Consider the following 23,684-nt stretch of genomic DNA (forward strand, 5'->3'; position numbering starts at 1 on the left):
CCAGTGCGGGGGACATGGGTTTGATCCCTGGTCAGGGAACTAAGATCCCACGTGCTGCAGGGCAACTAAGCCTGTGCACTCTAGAGCCTGTGCACCACAACTAGAGAGCTTGCGCGCTGCAACTAATGAGCCTGCACACTCTAGAACCAGCGTGCCACAACGAAGATCCCACGTGCCGCAACTAAGACCTGATGCAACCAAATAAATAAATAAATATTAAAAAAATAAAAATAAAAACCCTTCCCTGAAAATCTTTGGGGAGTTTGGGTCTTTTGAACATGAGCCCCCCATTCTCCTTGCTGGGCCTGACAATAAATGCTGTACTTTCCGTCACCACTACCTGGTGTCAGTAAATTGGCTTTGCTGTGTGGTGGGCAAGCAGACCCAAGTTCAGTTCAGTAACAACGACAACAAAACCACAATATTTTCTTTTGATTACCAAAGCAATATAAGTTAGTTTTCAAAATTTAGAGAATTATACCTCAATTGAAAAAAAAAATGTAGACATTGGAGAGGGGGGAAAAAGGGAAAAATGAAAAAACAACTCAGAATTTAGGGAAAAAGTGAGGATAGAAAAACAAATCACTCGTAACCGTAACACCTAAAAAGAAATATTTTCACATTTGGATACATATTCTCCCATTTTGTTATTTCTTTGCTGTGGACAGGGAATGTTGCCCACCATCGCAGTTCTACAAGAATCAAGCCATTAGCCACTGCAGCCACCCACCGATGGTGGGGCCTGAGAAAAACCGGAAGCATTTTGTGTTTTGGATACTGGCCATAGATAGTTAAGATGCATATCTAAGGAATAATTTCAGTGAACCCAGATCCTTGCATCTTCCGTACATAGAAAAGTGCTAAAGTCATTAACTTGAGATATGTGTTCTTTGTGACTAGCAGTAATCTTCTGATGTTCTTCCCAGGAAAAAACTCCTATATATGCTGTCTCCTTCCTTACTTCTTCAGAGCAGTTACTCAAAAGCTATCTGAGAGGCCATCCTCCAGGTTACAGCTATAGTCCTCAGTAAGATCCCTGAAGAAAATTTAACTTGCAACTTTTACGTTGTGTGTTTTTCTTCAGTCGACACTGCCTATCACTTACACACACACACACACACACACACACACACACATACACACACACTCATACCCACCACAACTGGGATCATACTGAAACAGGAGGGAAGGGGGCAGGGAACAATCTTTGAAAGAATAACATAGCCCGAGGACAGGACATAAACTGATTAAAACCAAATGGGTCCAAGGTGGTGGACAAGTCGACTTTCACTAGACCTTGAGACTCAGTATACACTCACTGTAATACATCAGCAAGCTAAATGACACACCCACAGGTACCATAACAGTTCCAAGAATCCATAAGGATCAAAAAATGGGCAGTGGCCCAATTCCTGGAAATCCCCACCCCTTCCCTGAAATAGCTGGAATACTCCTCCCACTCATTAGCCTATGAAATTAGCCAGCCCTATAAAAACTGACAACCCCCATACCCTGGTGCCTTTCTCACCTTCTGAAATGGCCCACACTCTGTCTGTGGAGTGTGTTTCTCTCTAAATAAATCCACTTCTTACCTATTACTTTGTCTCTCACTGAACTCTTTCTGCGATTAGACATCAAAAACCTGAGCTTCAGTAATCCCTGAAACCAGGTGTGTGATCTCAGTTGTAAGACTATGGTTTTCGGCCGGGTTCGGGTCCCAGCACGTGGGTTCTAGTCCCAATCTGAGGTGCATAGTTTCAAAATTAATCACCAATACAGTAACATTTTTTTCTCATTTAGCACCACGTTATGAATATTTTCCAATGACATGATTCTTTTTTTTTCTTTTCTTTTTTTAACATCTTTATTGAGGTATAATTGCTTTACATTGTTGTGTTAGTTGCCGCTGTATAACAAAGTGAATCAGCTATATGTATACATATATCCCCATATACCCTCCCTCTTGGGTCTCCCTCCCACCCTCGTATCCCACCCCTCTAGGTGGTCACAAAGCACTGAGCTGATCTCCCTGTGCTATGCAGCTGCTTCCCACTAGCTATCTATTTTACATTTGGTAGTGTATATATGTCCATGCCACTCTCTCATTTCATCCCAGCGGACCTTCCCCCTCCCCATGTCCTCAAGTCCATTCTCTACGTCTGTGTCTTTATTCCAGTCCTGCCTTAGGTTCATCAGAATCATTTTTGTTTTTTAGATTCCAAATATATGTGCTAGCATATGGTATTTGTTTTTCTCTTTCTGACTTACTTCACTCTGTATGACAGACTCTAGGTCCATCCACCTCATTACAAATAACTCACTTTCGTTTCTCTTTATGGCTAATATTCCATTGTATATATGTGCCACATCTTTATCCATTCATCTGTCGATGGACACTTAGGTTGCTTCCATGTCCTGGCTATTGTAAATAGTGCTGCAATGAACATTGTGGTACATGTCTCTTTTTGAATTATGGTTTTCTCAGGGTATATGCCCAGTGGTGGGATTGCTGGTCGTTAGTTCTATTTTTAGTTTTTTAAGAAACCTCCATACTGTTCTCCATAGTGGCTGTATCAATTTACATTCCCACCAACAGTGCAACAGGGTTACCTTTTCTCCACACCCTCTCCAGCATTTATTGTTTGTAGATTTTTTGATGATGGCCGGTGATTCTGATTTTTTGATTCTGACCGGTGTGAGGTGATACCTCACTGTAGTTTTGATTTGCGTTTCTCTAATGATTAGTGATGTTGAGCATCCTTTCATGTGTTTGTTGATAATCTGTATACCTTCTTGGAAGAAATGTCTGTTTAGGTCTTCTGCCCATTTTTGGATTGGGTTGTTTGTTTTTTTGATATTGGGCTGCATGAGCTGCTTGTAAATTTTGGAGATTAATCCTTTGTCAGTTGCTTTGTTTGCAAATATTTTCTCCTGTTCTGAGGGTTGTCTTTTTGTCTTGTTTATGGTTTCCTTTGCTGTGCAAAAGCTTTGAAGGTTCATTAGGCCCCATTTGTTTATTTTTGTTTCTATTTCCATTTCTCTAGGAGGTGGGTCAAAAAGGATCTTGCTGTGATTTATGTCATAGAGTGTTTTACCTGTGTTTTCCTCTAAGAGTTTGATAGTGTCTGGTCTTACATTTAGGTCTTTAATCCATTTTGAATTTATTTTTGTGTATGGTGTTAGGAAGTGTTCTAATTTCATTCTTTAAATGTAGCTGTCCAGTTTTCCCAGCACCACTTATTGAAGAGGCTGTCGTTTCTCCATTGTATATCCTTGCCTCCTTTGTCAAAGATAAGGTGACCATATGTGCGTGGGTTTATCTCTGCGCTTTCTATCCTGATCTGTATTTCTGTTTCTGTGCCAGTACCATACTGTCTTGATTACTGTAGCTTTGCAATATAGTCTGAAGTCAGGGAGCCTGATTCCTCCAGCTCTGTTTTTCTTTCTCAAGATTACTTTGGCAATTTGGGGTCTTTGGTGTTTCCATACAAATTGTGAAATTTTTTGTTCTAGTTCTGTGAAAAATGCCATTGGTAGTTTGATAGGAGTTGCATTGAATCTGTAGAGTGCTTTGGGTAGTATAGTCATTTTCACAATGTTGATTCTTCCAGTCCAAGAACATGGTATATCTTTCCATCTGTATCACCTTTAATTTCTTTCATCAGTGTCTTATAGGTTTCTGCATACAGGTATTTTGTCTCCTTAGGTAGGTTTATTCCTAGGTATTTTATTCTTTTTGTTGTAATGGTAAATGGGAGTGTTTCTTTAATTTCTCTTTCAGATATTTTGTCATTAGTGTATAGGAATGAAAGAGATTTCTGTGCATTAATTTTGTATCCTGCTACTTTACCAAATTCATTGACTAGCTCTAGTAGTTTTCTGGTAGCATCTTTAGGATCCTCTATGTATAGTATCATGTCATGTGCAAACAGTGACAGTTTTACTTCTTCTTTTCCGATTTGGATTGCTTTTATTTCTTTTCCTTCTCTAATTGCTGTGGCCAAAACGTCCAAAACTATGTTGAATAATAGTGGTGAGAGTGGACAACCTTGTCTTGTTCCTGATCTTAGTGGAAATGGTTTCAATTTTTCACCATTGAGAATTGTGATCCCTGGATCATTATGTAGTGTCCTTCTTTGTCTCTTGTAATAGTCTTTATTTTAAAGTCTATTTTGTCTGATATGAGAATTGCTACCCCAGCTTTCTTTTGATTTCCATTAGCATGGAATATCTTTTTCCATCCCCTCACTTTCAGTCTGTATGTGTCCCTAGGTCTGAAGTCGGTCTGTTGTAGACAGCATATACGGGTCTTGTTTTTGTGTCCATTCAGCCAGTGTATGTCTTTTAGTTGGAGCATTTAATCCATTTACATTTAAGGTACTTATCCATATGTATGTTCCTATTACCATTTTCTTAATTGTTTTGTTATTGTAGATCTTTTCCTTCTTTTGTGTTTCCTGCCTAGAGAAGTTCCTTTATCATTTGCTGTAAAGCTGGTTTGGTGGTGGTGAATTCTCTTAGCTTTTGCTTGTCTGTAAAGGTTTTAATTTCTCCATTGAATCTGAATGAGATCCTTGCTGGGTAGAGTAATCTTGGTTGTAGGGTTTTCCCTTTCACACTTTAAATATGCCCTGCCACTCCCTTCTGGCTTACAGAGTTTCTGCTGAAAGATCAGCTGTTAAACTTATAGGGATTCCCTTGTATGTTATTTGTTGCTTTTCCCTTCCTGCTTTTAATATTTTTTCTTTGTATTTAAAATTTGATGGTTTGATTAATATGTGTCTTGGCTTGTTTCTCCTTGTATTTATCCTGTTTGGGACTCTCTGTGCTTCCTGGACTTGATTGACTGTTTCCTTTCCCGTATTAGGTGATTTATTCTGACCAAGACACCGTCCCTTGAGCACTGGCTAAGGGAGTATTCAAATAAGCAGTTAAAATGCGATGGGGAAGTTTTCAACTATAATCTCTTCAAAGATTTTCTCAGTCCCTTTCTTTTTCTCTTCTTCTTCTGGGACCCCTATAATTCAAATATTGGTGTGTTTAATGTTGTACCAGGGGTCTCTGAGACTGTCCTCAATTCTTTTCATTCTTTTCTCTTTACTCTGCTTGTGTTTGTTATTTCTGCTATTTTATCTTCCAGGTCACTTATCCATTCTTCTGCCTCAGTTATTCTGCTATTGATTCCTTCTGGAGAATTTTATATTTCATTTATTGTGTTGTTCATCATCGTTCGTTTGCTCTTTAGTTCTTCTAGGTCTTTGTTTAATGTTTCTTTTATTTTCTCCATTCTCTTTCCAAGATTTTGGATCATCTTTATTATCATTACTCTGAATTCTTTTTCAGGTAGGCTGCCTATTTTCTCTTCATTTGTTTGGTCTGTTGGGTTTTTACCTTGCTCCTTCATCTGCTGTGTATTTCTCTATCTTCTCATTTTGCTTAATTTCCTGTGTTTGGGGTCTCCTTTTCACAGGCTGCAGGTTCGTAGTTCCTGTTGTTTTTGGTGTCTGCCCCCAATGGGTAAATTTGGTTCAGTGGGTTGTGTAGGCTTCCTGGTGGAGGGGACTGGTGCTGTATTCTGGTGGATGAAGCTGGATCTTGTCTTTCTGGTGGGCAGGACCATGTCTGGTGGTGTATTTTGGGGGGTCTGTGAACTTAGTATGATTTTAGGCAGCCTCTTTGCTAATGGGTGGGGTTGTGTTCCTGTCTTGCTAGTTGTTTGGCATGGGGTGTCCAGCACTGGAGCTTGATGGTCATTGAGTGGAGCTGGGTCTTAGTGTTGAGACGGAGATCACTGGGAGAGCTCTCGCCGATTGATATTACGTGGGGCCAGGAGGTCTCTGGTGGTCCAATGTCCTGAACTCGGCTCTCCCACCTCAGAGGCTCAGGCCTGACACTTGCTGGAACACCAAGACCCTGTCAGCCACACGGCGTAGACAACTGTGGTAAAAATCTGGCTGGTATCTTGGATTTTTCTTTGCTGGGTGATTTATCCTGAGCAAGACCCCATCCCTTGAGCACCAGCTAAGGGAGTATTCAAATAAGCAGTTAAAATGCAGTGCAGGCAACATGGGAATGAGGATCCTCAGGGAGAACACAAAGCAGGAACTTCTTAATTTCTCCTGGAAGATGTGGAAGGGATGTGAGATGTGAAGGAAGAAGACATGGCCAGACAAACAATGTTGAAAGAAAGCAGATTATATATATAAAGGTGCTAGACAAGGGTGGATGGTTGTTGCAAGAATTAAAAATAGTTCTGAAAGTTTGAAGAGTAGATTTGGGTAAAGGGAGTTAAAGAAAATCTGGAGATGAAGCTGAAGTGACATGCAGATGTTCTATCTTGAAGGGCTCTTTTAAACAACATGATTCTTTTACATCAGATCTCACAAATTCAAATGCTGACAGAGCTGGGCAAGAAACATAAATAAGAGGCTGAATGTAGCAAGATAAGAAGCAGAGGGGATTATGTCATACTGAAGAGGGTATGCCCTAAATGTCACCCCTCATCAATTCCAGCCAGTAGCTGCCCTTTAGGATTGGGGCCTAGAGTCATCAGATACTCCAATTTTTAAAACAAGAGTAAGAAATTCAGATTTTTTTTTAATGTGAAAGTATCCCAGGGACTTCCCTGGTGGTTCAGTGGGAAAGAATCCACCTTACAATGCAGGGGATACGGGTTCGATCCCTGGTCAGGGAACTAAGATCCCACATGCTGTGGGGCAAATAAGCCCATGCGCCACAACTACTGAGCTCACATGCCTCACCTAGAGAGTCTGCGTGCCACAAACTACAGAGCCCATGTGCTCTGGAGCCTGAGCGCCACAACTAGAGAGAGAAGAACCCTCATGCCACAACTAGAGAGAAGCCCGTATGCCGCAACGAAGAGCCCATGCGCCGCAACAAAAAGATCCCACATGCTACAACTAAGACCCAACGCAGCCAAAAATAAATAAAATATCTTTAAAAGAAAAGAAAAGAAAAATAAATCCCAATGTTTAAATACACAATTTCTGACTTAACCAATATTTTTGAAAGGCATATGCTTTTTATTTTCCCCTAGTTTTTTAAATACTATAAACCTGAGATCAACATCTTTATAGATAAATTTTTGTTTGCCATCTGATTATTTCCTTAGGTTAGTTCCTAGGAGGACAATTAAATGATGTGCATATTTTAAAGATATTCATGCATTTTGCCAGAATGCTCTCTAGAAAGTTTATGAGAGTCCTTCAGAGTATGAATGTGTCTTCTCTCATGTCTTTGCTAACTTGATGGTCAACAATACAATGTCTTTTTCTTTTATTGCATTTACTTCAATTTCATAGAAATGGATTGAAACATTGAGTTTTCCTGACTAACCTGTTACATGTTTATTTTGTCTATCAATTATTTATTCACAAAATTAAACATCTACTGTGTGTAACCAAGCAGAACCCTATGGGGCCTTCTCGGGACAGACCACTCCCACCATGTCCTCTGCCTTCCTCTTGTCTGCAGAAAAGCTGTAGTCTCCCAGGCCCCCCCTGAGTCACAGAAGCCTGGCTCAAGAATGAATGATTGAAAGGACATGACCATGGAGTGACAAAAATGGCAGTTGGGCCAGGAGCACTAGTAACAATTTAAACAGTACATCAGCCATATGGCAGTCACAGAATCTTTAGTTCCTCCATGAAGTAACTAGATAACACTACGTGTTGCACATTTCCTGAGTTGTTTTATAGATGTTAGAAGCTAACTACTTAATGACCATGAGATATAGCCCCCAGACCTACTGGAGCCTGAGGATTGATGGCGTTAACCCCTGTGACACTGCCCTGTTACCTCAACATCAATCAGTCAGAGAAATGTGTACAAGCTGATCACATACCCTGTGAATCTCCTCCCTCACCTTGCCTTTAAAAATGCTTCCCTGAAACCTTTCGGGGAGTTTGGGTTTTTTGAGCATTAGCTGCCCCAGACTCCTTGTCTGGCACCTTACAGCAAATGCTGCACTTTCCTTCACCACACCTGGTGTCAGTAGATTAGCTTTGCTGCATGTGGGAGAACGAGCCCAAGTTTGGTTCAGTAACATGTGTAAAAGGCATTGCTCTGTGCACTGTGGGAGATACTAAGTTTGATTTTATGTTCTTTTGTGTTCTTGTGTTCTTTCTACTCCCCACCTCTACCACTCCCTCTCATTCCTGGGCTTCCCAGCCCCATCCCCTTCTGGAACTCAAAGCACAAACTCCTTGAATACAAAGACAACATTTTACACATCTTCGTTGTAATCCCAATAGCACCTATTGTGTTTTTAACCTGTACTGTCTTTGGGATAGGTGAGTTTTATACTTTACTACTCATTAAATAAAGACGTGCTTTCTTTTAACCAGCTGCTAATTTATCTACCTGGATTTCCATATATCAGGTTGGCCAAAATTGTGGTATTATTAGCACTGAATATTTAAAAGTGGTAATGACAGTCAACCCATATGTCATACGTAATGTGCCTGGTATTTGAAAGGAAAAAGAGAATGTTGGAATAAATTAAATCATATTTAAGATGGTAAAAATCTATTTTTTTAAAACAACATGAAGTTAAGCATGTTTTAAATCCCCCACAAGTAATTTTCTTAAGGAAAGACATTTGCTCCATCAAATTACGTGAAATAAATTACATAATACACATAATAATTACATAAATCATATGTAATACATAATAATTACATAAAACAAAATGTTTTATATCACCAATTTCCATATACTGTGTGAGAACCAGAAGAATGTTTTATGAATCAGAAATACAAATACATGTTCTATGTCAAAGAGTACATACCTCCAAGCAGTGATGACAGTGAACTTGTGTGTTTTTGGAGGCGGCGATTTAGTCAGCTGGTGTGAACAAATTGCAGGAAGAGATGCTGAGGTTGAGTGTGCTATGAGAGTGGTAGGGAGTGGGCTCCCACCTGGGCAAATTCAAGACTTTTCTATCCAGCAGCAGTGAAGAAGACCCAGCCCATAACAACGCCTCCGAAGATTAAATGAGCTACTATTCTTCACTGGTCTCAAGATGCCTTGTTTTGAAACATTTTAACATCTCTGAAATAGGGATGTGCCTTAAAATTGTCAGCATCTAGATTCTGCCAACAACCTGAAGGAACCTGCAAGCAGGTTCTTCCCCAGATGAGAAAATACCTCAGCCAACACCTTGATTTTAGCCTTGTAAGACCCTCAGCAGAGAACCCAGCCAAGCTCGTCCAGACTTTTGACTGCTAAGCCCGGAGATGAGAAAAGAAGTGCTGTCATTTAAGCTGTTAAGGTTGTGTACTTGGAGACCTAGCAGTAGAAAAGGAATTCACCTGCATTCAGTTTCTAAGAGAACAAGGCAAACACTTGTTAAGACGACCCTGGAGGTTCAGCCCTTCATTCTCTTAGGGAGGCTTGCCCATGCTGGGCTGTAGACTCTGGGAGGCAGGCACCAGGTTTAATTTGCTCACTCTTGTACCCCAACACATAGTACCAGGTCCTTACTATGCATCAGCTGAATGTTTTAAATTGCTGTGTGCAAAGATTTATCTACCAAGATGTTTATCACAGCAACAGCAATAAAGTACTACAGAAAAATTCTATCTAAGAATAGTTTGGCAACATCATCTAATAGTATATCTATAAGATAAAATACTAGGCTTCCTTTTAACTAGTGGTGCAGAAAACAATTTAACGGCAGGGAATTATTCATAAATATATCTTATTTAGTAGCAAGTTTAAAAAATGGAAATGCATGCACACACATGGAAGAAAACTTGGAAAGTGATATCTCAGTATGTATAAACTGATTATCTCTGAGTAGTAAGGTTGTGGGCAATTTATATTCTAATTATGGGGAGGGAGTGGCCTTCAAAAACTTAAACTATAAAACACGTGTAACTTCTGTAATCAGAGAAAATAATTATCACAGGAGGTAGAGAAAAATCCATTCAAGGCATGACTTACCGGGGAAACCAGAGAAGAGGCCTTACCTTGAGTAGGTCAACTCCACTGTCCTGAGCATTCTCTGATTGTTCTTCAATTTGCTTTTGAAGGTAGAGAACTTGCCCTTCCATGTACCTACTGAGGCCTATGTAGTAAAGAGCTGCTGGGGTTCTTCTTGACACTAGACTTTTGGCTCTGTTGGAAAATATGTGAAAGCTGTCCCACTCCTGAAGTCTGGCATACCTGTATCACCACAGAAGAATAAGAAAAATCCCCATCACCCTTGGAATGGGCTGGTTTCCTGAAATGGGTCTCTCTAGAGGTGTAGCTCCTAGTACATTGGTCTCTGGAAGCCTGCCACTGGCCTATTCAGGGAAAATTATGTGATATGCAGCAAGGACAGAATAGAATTTTTTGATGATTTCAAATGAATATAATTGGGGGGAATACTTGGGCAATATTAGCTACCATTTAATTCTTTGGACTCTTTAAAGTGAGGGGATTTCCTGGAAGTCCAGTGATTAGGACTCCTCACTTTTACTACCAGGGGCCCGGGGTTCAATCCCTAGCCAGGGGACTAAGATCCCACAGGCTGCTCGGTGTGGCCAGGAAAAAAATGAAACAGATGAGGCACTTGGAGCTATAAATTCTGGGGCTTGAAGAAATTGCTCTGATTTCAGAGAGAGATAGCCTGGGCTGATACCATTCAAGGTGTGGGCCACAGACAGGCATCATCAGTACCATCTGAGTGCTCCTTAGAAATGCAAGCTCTCTGGTCCAACCCAGATCTACCGAATCAGACAGGCTCTGGGGATGGGGCCAGAAATCTGAGTTAACAAACTCTCCAGATGATCCCCATGCCCATAAAGTGGGAGCAGTATTGGCCTAAGCTACAGCTGTTGCAAGAACGCTTCAGGTGAGGTAGCGTAGAATAAGGAATTAGGGTGATTTTTGGACTTTAGATTCCTTGAACTTTAACTCACAAGGGCAAATTAATTTGACTTTGAACTTTCACTTCTTTAGACTTTAGCTGGCCAGGGTAATTGATTTTTTGGATTTTAATTTCTCCCAATGAGTTTTATAATAAGAGGAGATTTCTATTCAGATTTGAAACTGCTCTAGTTTGTGGCACTTTACATAGGAATGTCTTCGTATTATCATTTAAATCTCATCACAAAATCTTTAGACACTGGACAACATGACTGCATATATAAATTGAGATGGGGAGTGGAATAGGGAATGACTTTCAGTCTTGGGGATGGCTGTGGAAGTAATTTATTTAACGTTCTGGAGCCTTACTGTCCATCTACTTCCTTGAAGCTAAAGCCATAGCTACAGGCTTATTGAGTTTAAAAAATGTAATGGGTTAAAGAGATTAAGCCTCAGGCTCAATGGGTTAATGGAGATACAGGAAGCCTGCTTCTTCCACCCTCCTGAAGTTTCCTTCCACGTGAGGGAGCTCCACTGGTGCAAAGCTCCACATTTCTTTCCCTGCCTCACTCACTCCTCCAATGACAAGGGGTGACTTAGTAGGCTGGTGACTTTGGGACAGAAATTAGGCAGGTGTAGCTCTCTTTCATCTTGAGAGCCAGTGAGACCCACGGGGAGCATGGTACTTCCTGCCTCAATGGGGTGGGGAGGGGGTGGAGTTTTCTAGAACTGCCTGCTGCTGATGGGTAAGTCTAATCCTGGGGTTCAATATTAGGAAGCTCACTTGCCTGCAGATACAAGCCATATCCTCCAGCATCGGCTCTATTAACAATGATTATGATTCCATCTTGGGGGTGGGGAGGGGGTAAGTAGTGCTATTTATTAGTCTCCCTCAAACCCCCAACACTTCTCAGAAGCAAGTACGCTTTTCTTATTCATCTCTGTATTAATACTGCGCGCTATGTATGCAATAAGTGCTTGTTGCATTGAGTACAATTGAAGTGGCATCGCTTTACTGGCCTCAGCTGAGCGGGATGAACTAGGTGATCCCCAAGGTGTTTTTCAGTATAAATCTGCCCTGTCACTTTCAATCTGTCTTGGGTATAAATTAAAAGTACTTTCTCTTCCTTTTCTTTCCTTTTGTCAAATCTCATAGAACTCTTCCAGGATTCAACATTTTCAAATGTGGGAATTCAGTGGTATGCAACACACTGTTACCAGATAGCGATACAGGAGTAAAGTCCCAGGAGGATTCCATTTTGGAACTTCAGTATTCTGTTGTCTTCGTTTTGGTGTATGAATTCCAAACATTCTTCAAATGACCTATAAACAAAGCCTAAAAAAGAGAGAAACAGGAGAGCTTGGCTGGTAGATTAGGGGTGGAGGGGTATCGTCTTTCTGGCCTAACAGCTCCCAGGAGAATTTCCCACTGTGAGGACAGGCCTCGGTCTCTGATTATTTTATGAATCCAAAGGGTCCCACGGATTGCAACAACCAGGTGACTGCACTGCCCTGTTTGCTGAGCCCCTGCTTTTGTGGAAGTTTATGTGTATAAGATACAAGTCCATAATATCAACTAGGCAGGAGTGGGGTTTAAACCAACCCTCCCTGCTTGAGCCCAAGGAATCAGCCTCAGTGCAGCCTGGGACTTCTCAGTCTTCGCGTTCACACTTCCCTTGCTGGCAGCAATATCCACATCCCTCGGTGAAAACATGGCTGGGAAAAAGAATGCCCAGTTTGGCCCCTCTGGTTTAGTATGTACACTGAGGCCTGCCTACCTGGTGTAACATGAAGGCTATCAGGAAAGAACTTGTTTTCCAAATCACTAACAGCTGCCAGTGCCTGGAACCCTCACCTCACCATTAGCAGCCCTACCCTTCATTTTCAAGCAGGAAGTCTCTAAGTCTATCCTGCTAAAAATTAAATGCCCTAGTAGAAGCCACATAGTAAGACCCTGTCAGTCACTATCACTTGTGTGACAAATGATCTGACGCTTTAACTGGCAGCTTAAATTCTAAATTCTCTTGCTTGTTGGTCCCTTGCAATCCTCGCACCTTCTAGCCGGAAACCCAGTGGTCTCAAAGCCCTAGCCCTGTCACCTGCCACACCACACCAACGCAAGTGTTATTCCCCCAGTTTCTTATAAATTCCAAGGCCATGCTCACCAGAATAAAGCATGATGTCCAGGCAGACAAAGTAGAAAAATGCCTTGCTGAAGATATGCTCTTCTGCTACAGAAAGATCCCACAGCCACCCCAGCACCTGGATCAGTTGCTTGTATCTATGGATAAGAAAAGGTGGTAGGATTAAAAAATAGTGTGTGCGGAGAGAAGGAAGTTCAGTCCTAGTCTCAGTCCTGCCCAGCCATTCAGGACCAAATACGATTCTTCAACAGACTTCAAACCCACTCCTAAATCTCAAGTTGGCTCTCTGTTCAAACTGTTCTTTCCTGGACCTCTCTATCGGGTGGCCAGAGTCAGGCCAAGTTGGCCTGTGCCTCTGGTCCTGGTTTGGAAAATGCCTTGAGATAAATACCTGTTTTTCAAGAAGAGGGATTTACAAAGCCAGCAGAGGACCAGATAGTGTTTGTTGGGATTATGAAGCAATGACCACATCTTGTGGGCTCGAGAGCCTGGGAAGAAAACAATTCCAGTATATTTCTGGGCATTACCTGTATCTGCAAGTTCTTTCTTGACCAACCAGGGCTTACCTAAGTCAATGGCCAAGTCCAAGTGACCCATTAGGAGCTTGATATAGCCAAGTGTATCGGCCACGTAGGTCATGATTTCAACGCCCTCGCGTTTCAGGGGGAGGTTGAAGATGTGCTCCATGGTCATGACCTCATATTTGAACCACACGCCCTGGTAGCCGGCTAGATGGTGGTACAGTGAATAGTCCAGGTAGGCCTTAATGATCTGAAATGGCAGCAGTGGAGGAGAAGAGGAGAGACGGGGCAAGACTGGGATGGAACCCGAAGCAGAAAGCCCAGGATATCACCAATCATCTGCCAGTAAACATGGATTTATTAAGCTTGGGAATGGAGCTGGACATTTGGCAAAACCATAGACTTAGACACAGAAATTAAGCTGAGTTTCTGCCACCTATTTAATGCATGATCCAGGACAAGCTCAATGGCCCCTTTTGCCTACACAGGATCCTTAAACAAAATATATGCATTTTAACTTTTGTGAAAAATAAAAGCAATAGCTTATATGTGTGGATATATGACTGCATACCAAAAAGCCTGGAAGGATTCATTCCAAACTACCAAATGGGTAACTGTAAAAAGCAGTTACCTATTTGTTGCAGTTGGAGTAGAGATTTGAGGGACTTTTTACTTTATGCATTTCTGTGAGGTTTAATTTATTGTTATAACAAGCATGTTATTGCTTTTGTTGTTTAACAATAAAGGAAGGTTGGTTTGGTTTTGTTTGCTTTCAAAAATAATGTTAAGGACTCTAGTTCTAAACTTAACAGGGAGATTGAAGAGAAGTTGGTTACTCTTTAAACAACTCTTCAATCTGGTGATGCTGTCATCGTTGATATGGTTCCTGGCAAACCCACGTGTGTTAAGAGCTTCTCTGACTATCCTCCTCTGGGCCGTTTTGCTGTTCGTGACATGAGACAGACAGTTGCTGTGGGTGTCATCAAAGCAGTGGACAAGAAGGCAACTGGGGTTGGCAAGGTCACCAAGTCTGCCCAGAAAGCCCAGAAGGCTAAATGAATGTTATCCCCAATACCTGCCACCCTAGTCTTAACCAGTGGTGGAAGAACAGTCTTAAAAATGTTTGTTTCAACTGGCCATTTAAGTTTAATAGCAAAAGACTGGTTAATGATAACAATGCATGGTAAAACCTTCAGAAAGAAGGGAGAATGTTTTGTGGACCATTTGTTTTGTGTGTAGCAGTTTTTCAGGAAAAACAGTGAAAGAACTTGAAATGGGCCAAAACAAAAAAATTCAGTGGGTGTCCTGTCTAGCTCACTCATCAAGGTTATATCTCTGCCTTTCACTGCCTTTGGGAAACTGGTAATAATGTAAATGATCCTTTTTCATAGAAATAGAAATGTTCAGTGGAATACAAGTGATTCTATTCTTGCCCTGTGACTAGTTTTGTATACATTCATAAATTAAATTCCCCTGGGAACCAGTTGTAACATCTTACTAGTTCTCTCACTAACTTTAATGAGCTCAATAACATCTCTGATGGGTGTTCTTCTACTTTTACTTTTTTTGGCCATGCTGTGCAGCTTGTGGGATTTTAGTTCCCTGACCAGGGATTGAACTCTGGCCCTCGGCAGTGAGAGCACGGAGTCCTAACCTCTGGACCGCCAGGGAATGATTTTATCTTTTTAAAAGAATTATCCTGTTACATTTTCCTTTTTCACCCTCATTCTCTTACAAGTACAATGTGGAGTTTTCCAAGGGAGAGTTATGTGACATTACAAGGAAGTGAAAGTAGAAGCAGATTGAGAATCTAGCTGTCTTCTGTGAAGTCAGACATTAAGGTATTTGCAAAAATGTAATACATGCCATTCTTCTCACAAATTTTTTTGTTTGGGGAAATAAAGTTTTTTTCAGTGAAAATGTTAATTATGTTCATATGTCATGGGTTTATTTTCTCTAAAAAATAGTTTTGAAGTATCTCAGTTTTTGTTTCTTATATGACAGTATCAATAGATATACCCCATAAAAATATACGATCCCATATAAAAAATATAAATATATAAACCCATATAAAAAGCTATTTGAGGTCCTCAATTATTAGGAGTATAAGGGGATCCTGGGACCAAAGTGTTTGACAACTGCTAGCCTCAGCGGAACAATCTAGTCTGCAAGGTTTTTATTAAATCTTCATGATTTTGAATTTTGATTGGCTTTCACTAGGCTTTTCTCTCCAAATGAGATTCAGAAACGTAAAAAGCAGCTACAAAAATATCTTACCTGGAAATCATCTTGAGTTTCCAGGGCAGTATTCACTTGCATCAGAGCTGCCAGGTGGCAATAATACTTGTAGTGAAAAAAATAATTTAAGCTATAGATCTGCCACAGTAAGGAGAAGCAAGTGGTTTGCTGGTAAAGTTGCGCCAGCCTCTTCTTCCTATTAGATAAAGTACACACATGGGACATAAGAAGAAGGTATCGCCACCAGCATGCCTGAGGGAAGCGCAGGGGCAGAGTCCTCACTACTGGCTTGGGGGTCAAAACAGACTTGAGTTTGAGGCCTGTTTCCTTTACATGGAAATTAACATGCACGTTAATTTTCTCTTTTTTTCAGTTTCAGCACATAGTATTTTTTTATTGACACATAGTTGATTTACCATGTTGTGTTAATTTCTGCTGTACAGCAAAGTGATTCCGTTATACATATGTATATTGATACATTAGTTTTTTAAAATATTCTTTTCCATTATGGTTTATCACAGGATATTGAATATAGTTCCTCCTGCTATACAGTAGGATCTTGTTGTACATGTGCAAGAATCTTTATGAAGCACAATTTTTCCACTGGACAATGGGGACCATAATACCTACTTTGTGATGATTAATTAAGGTAATTGATGTAACTCACCTGTCCCCTGTCAGTTCACTGCCATTTAAATGAAATTATTTAAAAAGCACATTTATATCATTTTATCACATTTGAGACTGATGACAACCCCGTAAGAAAGGAAGGAATAATTAACCCCATTTTACATGAGCGGAAGGTGAGACTCAGACAGGTTAAGTAATTAAGTCAAAGTCACATAGCTAGAATGTGATGGTGCCAGGACTCCAGCCTTGGCCACCTCCAGCCCGGCCAGTCCAGTGTGTCATTTCCTCTGTTACACATGGTTGTCAGGAACTAGGTCTCAGCTCAACAAAGGAAATGAGTCTTTTAAACAATCCCATTCTGCTGTGATCTGAATGCATCCCCCAAAATTCATAAGTTGAATTCTAACTCCCCAAAGTGACGGTAATAGTAGGTGGCGTCTTTAGGACATGATAAGGTCATGAGGGTGGAGCCTTCATGACTGGGATTAGAGCTCTTATAAAAGAGACTCCACAGAGTTCCCGGTCCCTTTCCACCATGTGAGGATACGAGAAGAAGCCTGTGACCCTGAAGAGGGCCCTGGCCCAGCCACGCTGGCACTAGGACCTCAGACTTCCAGCCTCCAGAACTGTGAGCAATAAACTTCTGCTGTTAATAAGCCACCCGGCCTGTGGTAATTTGTCACAACAGTCCAAACAGACTAAAACACATTCTGACAATGGAGTGGAATGTCGCAGGAGATGGTGAACTTCCTGTGCTGGAATTATTCAAGGGAAGGATGGCTGACCACATACCGAGAATGTTTGGGGTCTCAGCCACAGCATCCACAAGTCATTTAACTGGTAAAGTAGCCCCCAATCTTCTCTATTTGTGATAAAAATGGGATCCTAAATTGGCTGCAATATTAGTAATTTAACAAAGCCAAGAAAACAAAATATAACTAGAAATAACTATCAAAAAGCAGATTTTAGGGCTTCCTTGGTAGCGCAGTGGTTGAGAGTCTGCCTGCCGATGCAATGGACATGGGCTCGTGCCCCAGTCAGGGAAGATCCCACATGCCGCGGAGCGGCTGGGCCCGTGAGCCATGGCCACTGAGCCTGCGCGTCCGGAGCCTGTGCTCCGCAACGGGAGAGGCCGCAACAGTGAGAGGCCCATGTACCGCAAAAAAAAAAAAAAAAAAGCAGATTTTAAATAAAGATGAGAAAGGAAGATATCCTACTAGAGATTCTTAAAGAAGAATTCCAGGTACTTTCACTTTAGACATTGATGACATTCATTCTGTTGTGGAAACTATTTTTTAAAGTTTCTAAGGAAACATGGAGAAGGTAAAATCCCTTATAACATAGGGAGTTCATGAAGCTGTAGAAATTCTGACATTAAATATTGTTTCTTTTTTTCTTCTTTTTTTTTGCGGTACACAGGCCTCTCACTCTTGTGGCCTCTCCCGTTGCGGAGCACAGGCTTCAGACGCGCAGGCTCAGCAGCCATGGTTCACGGGCCCAGCCGCTCCGCGGCACATGCGATCCTCCTGGACCGGGGCACAAACCCGTGTCCCCAGCATTGGCAGGCGGACTCTCAACCACTGCGCCACCAGGGAAGCCCCTAAATATTGTTTCTTAACGTCCTTATTTTTGAGATGAGAACCTTTTGACTGGACACCATTTTAAGCCAATTGTTCTGTAGTTTCTTCCTGATCATCACTTTTTCACCTTCTCCTCTTGTGCAGGTACTTCTTATTCCTTTTACAAACTGTGGCTGTACATTAGGCTTGTCAGATTTAGGGAATGAAAATATGGGATGCCAAGTTAAATCTGAATTTCAAAACAATTTTTTAGAATGCATATGTCCTAAATATCTTGTGTGATATAAGGTGTACTAAAAAAAAATCATTTATTATTGATCTGAACTTTAAATTCAACTAGGCATCCTTTATTTCATCTGGCAACCCTCTGTGTGAACCCAAACTCCAATTCTCTCTTACCTCTCCGAGAGATCTCTGCTGAACTTCTCCCCGCCCCTCCCCCTCCTGGTGTCTCCTGAAGCAGCAGGCTTAGATTCTCAGAAGCCTGTCCCCAGCCTGCAAAGGAGCTCAGCTGCACCTCATTTCCATCCCAGCCTCCCCCATAGTCAAGGGAACACTTTCAGGAAACTGGGGAAGGCAGTTTTTGGTGGGATTGCCAAAGAATTGCAGCAATTTGCCCATAGAAATAGATACTTGTATCTCAGGCAGAACCTGTGGGAATATTGCAGCTGGCCTCTCCCAAGATGGAAGAGATCTACTGCCAGCTCTCCAGATCCCCAACTAGGTGGCATTTCTCTTGGTATGAATTGCTAGGTAGGGGGAATACATTTTTAAAACTTTTATTGTGGAACATTTCAAACATGCACACACAGTAAAACAGGAAACTATAATGAGCCACATGTACCCAGCATCCAGCTTCAGCAACTATCAACATGCTTATTACATCTGTCCTTCTACTCTGTTTCCTTCTCCTACCCCACCTCATTATTTTTTATAGTTCTTTTATAGATAAAATTTACGTACATTGAAATGTACATATCTTAATGGTATAATCTTGACCGATGGATACCCCATGTAACCCACGTATCTATATAGAGTTAAAAAATGGGTGGGCTGTTTTGTCTTTTGGCAGATGTCTTCAGGACCTGCCATTTTTTGGGGGGGCAGGGACAATACCCACGGTTTTAGCACTGAATTGGAAGAGGACTTGTGACTGAGGCTCTAGGAACAGGGGGTGCAGATTCCCATTGGAACGTGGATGGCCAGAGGGGTTAGTGGGTAAGATGAGTGGGGAGGGGCACTGGAGCTCACCTTGCAAAGGACTCCCTTAAGGTTTTGTCACCTGAACTCCCTTTGGCAAAAGCTTCCTGTTAAGTTGTTCTGAGGCAACCCAGCCCTGGCCTGGCAGCCCCGCTCCCACACATCCCCTCCCACACCAGCGAGCCACCAGGACTCCTTGCGCCCGCTAGAGGCCCAGGCTTTGGGGGCTGACTGTTGGACTATGTGTAGGTCTCTCTCCTCTGGGGAGTGAGATGAGACACCCAGCTCTCCCCAGCTCCTTCCTTACCCTGGAGGTGAGCTCTCTTGGGCCTGCTGATTCTGATTCACATAATGAAAGTGTCTGTTTTTTTCAACATGAATCTGGAGAAACAAGGAGATTAAGTTGTAAGGAAAGATTCGATTGAGGAGCTTCAAGGCCTTCCTCAGCATTTTCTTGGCAAGCACCATCTGGCCCATGTTGAAACAGACCTACAAGGAGAAGAAAGGGGAAGAAAGGAAAAGAAGAAAAGCAGTGATTCTAGGCTTGGTTGGTATGTTCCAAAAATACATAGTTAAGGAATCTTATCCAAAAAAGGTCATTTAAGGCCCAGGAACAAGATCTCCCAGGGCCTGGCACAATCGGAAATGTTTCTTGGATGTATCTGTGGAAGGATGGTTGAATGACTAGGACTTTGCATCCTCATTGTTCATCATCTACCTCTGAGAAAATGTTTACCCATTCCTGTCCATTTTGGGAGGTTGTTAGATAAACATTTCATAAAGCTGTCAACCGAGAGGCTAAAGAAGATCTTGCTGCAGACAAGTGATGGTGAGGAGGTTTGAGGCCCGGGGCTTGGGGTTCTGGAATCTTGGGAAAGATCTGTGGCAGAGGATGGGAGGAGGATGTAGAAAGTATAGGGATGACTTCTACTACTTCTTCTACGTAAAGCCGCAGTGATAAAGAACAGATGAACTGCGTTTCTAATGGTTTCTTACCTGACCTTTGAGGGTAAAAAAGGTAGTCCACTCAAAAGTCTTACTCCAAGATTTTTCCTTCTTGAGAATTTTCAGCAACCTCTCTCCCTCATTCAAATATATGTAAGCCTGCAACCAGCACAAGGAGTAGAAGGTATTGAGTCATCAGGGATTGGGACCAAGGAGGGGCCATTGCCCCAGACTCTACTGAAGGAAGAGAAACAGGACCACCCAGCTTCCACCTCCATCTCTTCCTTCAGCTCCTGACCAGAGTCCTTCAAACTCTAGACAGAAAGGGTGGGGAAAGTTCCTGCTGAAGATATGGGTCACCTTCATGTTCCTCTTGATCTACTGAATCTCATTCTAGAGGATGAATCTAGAAACCTCCTCCTTTCCTCATGCTGTCATGTAAGTCACCTTACCTGAAGTTTTCCCCAGGGCAATTTCCCTCTTTGAGTAATTCCATCGCCAACCTCCCTATTTCCAACAGTGTACTCATGGCTCCTGAGAGCATCCTCACATCTATGACAAGCCAGTCTCTACTTTTGGAATGAGTTAGGAGCCACTCCCATTTCTTTTGCCAGGGCCATCGTTGGGAAGTGGAAGAGGAAGGTAAGGCCCTGAGCAACCTTCCTCCCTTCCTCTTCAACGTCCTATGAAATCGTGAAGAGAGTCTTGGCACTTGTAAACACCAAGGCAAGGTCAGACTTGAAGAGTAAAATAAGGTGAGGCCCTGTCCCCAAGTCTCATGCAGCCTAAGGCGTAGGTGTTGGATGCAGAAAGAGGGAGACAAGGTGTCTTTGCTGGGAGATGGGGAAGCAAATGGCACATTTTGGGACCCTGCACTGGGGCTCTGCTTCCAATCATTGTTTTCCTGAGCATTTGTCACTCCCTGGATAATGAGATGAGGGTGAGCACAGGTTTAGCAAGTTAGCCCCCAAGGCTGCCTAAACCTTCCCTTCCTGGTACTCACTGGCCGCATCACTGCCTTCTTCACCTATGTGTATAAAATATGCACAGGAGCCTTTTGTTCATAAATATTTGAGAGAACCACAGCTTACTGACATTTTTAATGGTTTAATTTTAAAATTTTATATAAATCTAAGGTGTGGAGTTTAATTAGGCCACAAATATAAAATCTGAAACCGTCCACAAGTGCAGGCATAAAGGGTGGCAGCCATGGCTACTCGGGTGTGGGAGGCTCTGCCCAGAAAGGCATTTCCTCAAGTGAGTTCGTGGAAGCTTAGTCAGCCAGCTGCTCTATGAAAAGTGGTCTAAGGTCAAATAAGTTTGAGAGAAAAAATATGTCTCAGTCCTAGCCCAACCCTCTGGGAGACTTCTATGGATCTTAGCGTATTAAGATCCTGAAATATTGTAGTACAAAAATCTATTTAGCTTTATTCAGCTCAGTGCTTCCCAACTTACTTACCAATAAATTCTTTTATTTCATCATATGTATCAGATCCCCATATTTCTAAGGGCATATTGCCCTGGAAGGTTATTTACAATTATCCTAGAGAAATAGTCACTAGGGCTTTGGTGGCCTAAAGGTATGTATGATAATTTAGCACAAGTTACATGAAGACCAAAGTGAGCGAGCCCCTTCAGGGATCACAAGACTAAAACTAGATTTCTGCTTATTCAAAGACCTACAGGTATTTGTGCTGACAGATACTTGGGGAAGACGGAGAGCAAATGCGGCTGGGACATTACTGAGGAAGACGCTACTGAAACTGAAGAGTTGAAACCAGGGTCCCATGTAGGTAGACGATTCAAAGCAAGTTTCTAATGACAGCAGTATTTTAAATGATGTATAATGGTAGTTGTGGTTTGTTCTGACTTTTTCACAATCTCAGCTCATTTCCTTTCTGAGCAATTTGATTTTCAAAGAAGGGGGTGCTGCTCAGAATCAAGAACGTGAAGTAATAATAATAATAAAAAAAAAGCACTTGAGCTTTCTTTCTGGTCCTGTGGGCTGTAGGTCCGTCTCAAAGGTGGAGGGGATCTGGGCAGAAACAGCTTACCATATAATTATCACCCAAGATGAGATAAGCAGACGCAAGTTCTAGGAAGTAATATAAGGCTTTGTTGTTTTCTCCCAAAGCCAGAAAATGGTGAGCCAGAGGCATGATGACAATCTCTAAGATTTCCTCACACTGGCAAGATTCCAGAGGGATGATGTCATTCTCAGATGTCCTCATTTTTGATATAATGATGTCAAAGAAACTCAAGATCTTTTCTCTTATTTCTTCAGAACTGTCCAAATGCAGAAATAAATAGGAGTAATAATTTGTAGATATAGTATAGTGTTTGATATGAAGATATCTTCAAAAACAAAACAGCAAGATAAGAAAAACTAATGTAGATTTCTTCCACTTGGTGGTGGTTTTAGCATCTGTAAAACAACTCAGGAAGTGTGCATCAGATACTATTATCTAGGTACTTCAAAGAGGAGCTACAGGGACTTCCCTGATGGCACAGTGGTTAAGACTCTGCACTCCTAATGCAGGGGGTCTGGTTTCGATCCCTGACCAGGAAGCTAGATCCCACATGCATGCATGCTGCAACTAAGGAGCTGGTGAGCCATAACTAAGGAGCCCACCTGTCACAACTAAGGAGCCTATATGCTGCAACTACTGAGCCCATGTGCTCTGGAGCCTGTGTGCCACAACTAGAGAGAAGCCCGCACACCACAACGAAGAGCCTGCTTGCCGCAACAAAAGATCCCACATGCCACAACTGAGGAGCCCGCCTGCTGTAACTAAGACCCAGCGCAACGAAATATGTAAATAAATATTTAAAACAAAACAAAACAAAAAAACCCGAAGAGGAGCTACAGGAGAGGATATGGGGGAGAGGGTCTGTCCTGGGAAGGGCCCATAGGTCCCCGCTCCATTACATAACTACTGACCAAACTCACCACACACCCCCTCTGATTTGTGCCTAAAAGACCCAGAGTACTGGCCAGACAAGTGATTCTAACAGTGTTCTGAATTTAATGCCAGTTGTTCAGCTCTACCTCCTAAACAATTACAGAAGCCTGTACCTGAGATTTTCAGAAAATATTGCAGATCTCTTAGAAGTCTCTATTCTGGAAAAGGTGATCTCTTCTTCAGCTGGAAAATAAACAAACAAGTGAGTTGTATGGGTCATTGAAATGTTCATGTGGCAGAGATGTCCGGTGTCCGCTGAAGCTTCCTGTTCCCCTTCCACGACAAAGTTGTTGTTGCCCAGCCAGGATCTACATTTTCCAGTCCCCAATGCATCTTAAGTGAACACATGTGTTTACTTTGAAAATGGGATTCCATCAGAAGTAATGTATGTCACCTCTGAATTGAGATGGTTAGATATCTTCACTACCTTCTCCTTCCACAGGAAAACAAATTAACTGTGGGGATCTAAGGGATAGCAAATCTACAACATAGTCAGGGAGGCTGGGTCCCTGACTGACTGTGTTCAAGGCTATTGGACAACATTCTCATTGGATCATTACCTGGGCAGAAAAAAAACTGTCATTCGAC

General features: G+C 41.9%; 1 protein-coding gene across 1 annotated transcript in view; it reads right to left on the bottom strand.

Annotated features, from left to right (window-relative positions):
* Positions 1 to 23,684, bottom strand: part of ADCY10 (adenylate cyclase 10) — a 96,388-nt gene that overhangs the window by 2,107 nt on the left and 70,597 nt on the right. The window contains exons 21-30 of the mRNA XM_067714247.1: positions 23,210 to 23,279; positions 22,188 to 22,419; positions 20,185 to 20,292; positions 19,496 to 19,677; positions 15,818 to 15,974; positions 13,586 to 13,790; positions 13,411 to 13,507; positions 13,041 to 13,156; positions 12,094 to 12,211; positions 9,993 to 10,188 (exon numbers count right to left, since the gene is read on the bottom strand). Of these exons, the coding sequence (XP_067570348.1) occupies positions 9,993 to 10,188; positions 12,094 to 12,211; positions 13,041 to 13,156; positions 13,411 to 13,507; positions 13,586 to 13,790; positions 15,818 to 15,974; positions 19,496 to 19,677; positions 20,185 to 20,292; positions 22,188 to 22,419; positions 23,210 to 23,279 (1,481 nt within the window). The remainder of the gene's footprint in view (positions 1 to 9,992; positions 10,189 to 12,093; positions 12,212 to 13,040; positions 13,157 to 13,410; positions 13,508 to 13,585; positions 13,791 to 15,817; positions 15,975 to 19,495; positions 19,678 to 20,184; positions 20,293 to 22,187; positions 22,420 to 23,209; positions 23,280 to 23,684) is intronic.

Source organism: Pseudorca crassidens, chromosome 2, assembly GCF_039906515.1.
Source record: "Pseudorca crassidens isolate mPseCra1 chromosome 2, mPseCra1.hap1, whole genome shotgun sequence".
In the NCBI taxonomy this organism is placed as follows: domain Eukaryota; kingdom Metazoa; phylum Chordata; class Mammalia; order Artiodactyla; family Delphinidae; genus Pseudorca; species Pseudorca crassidens.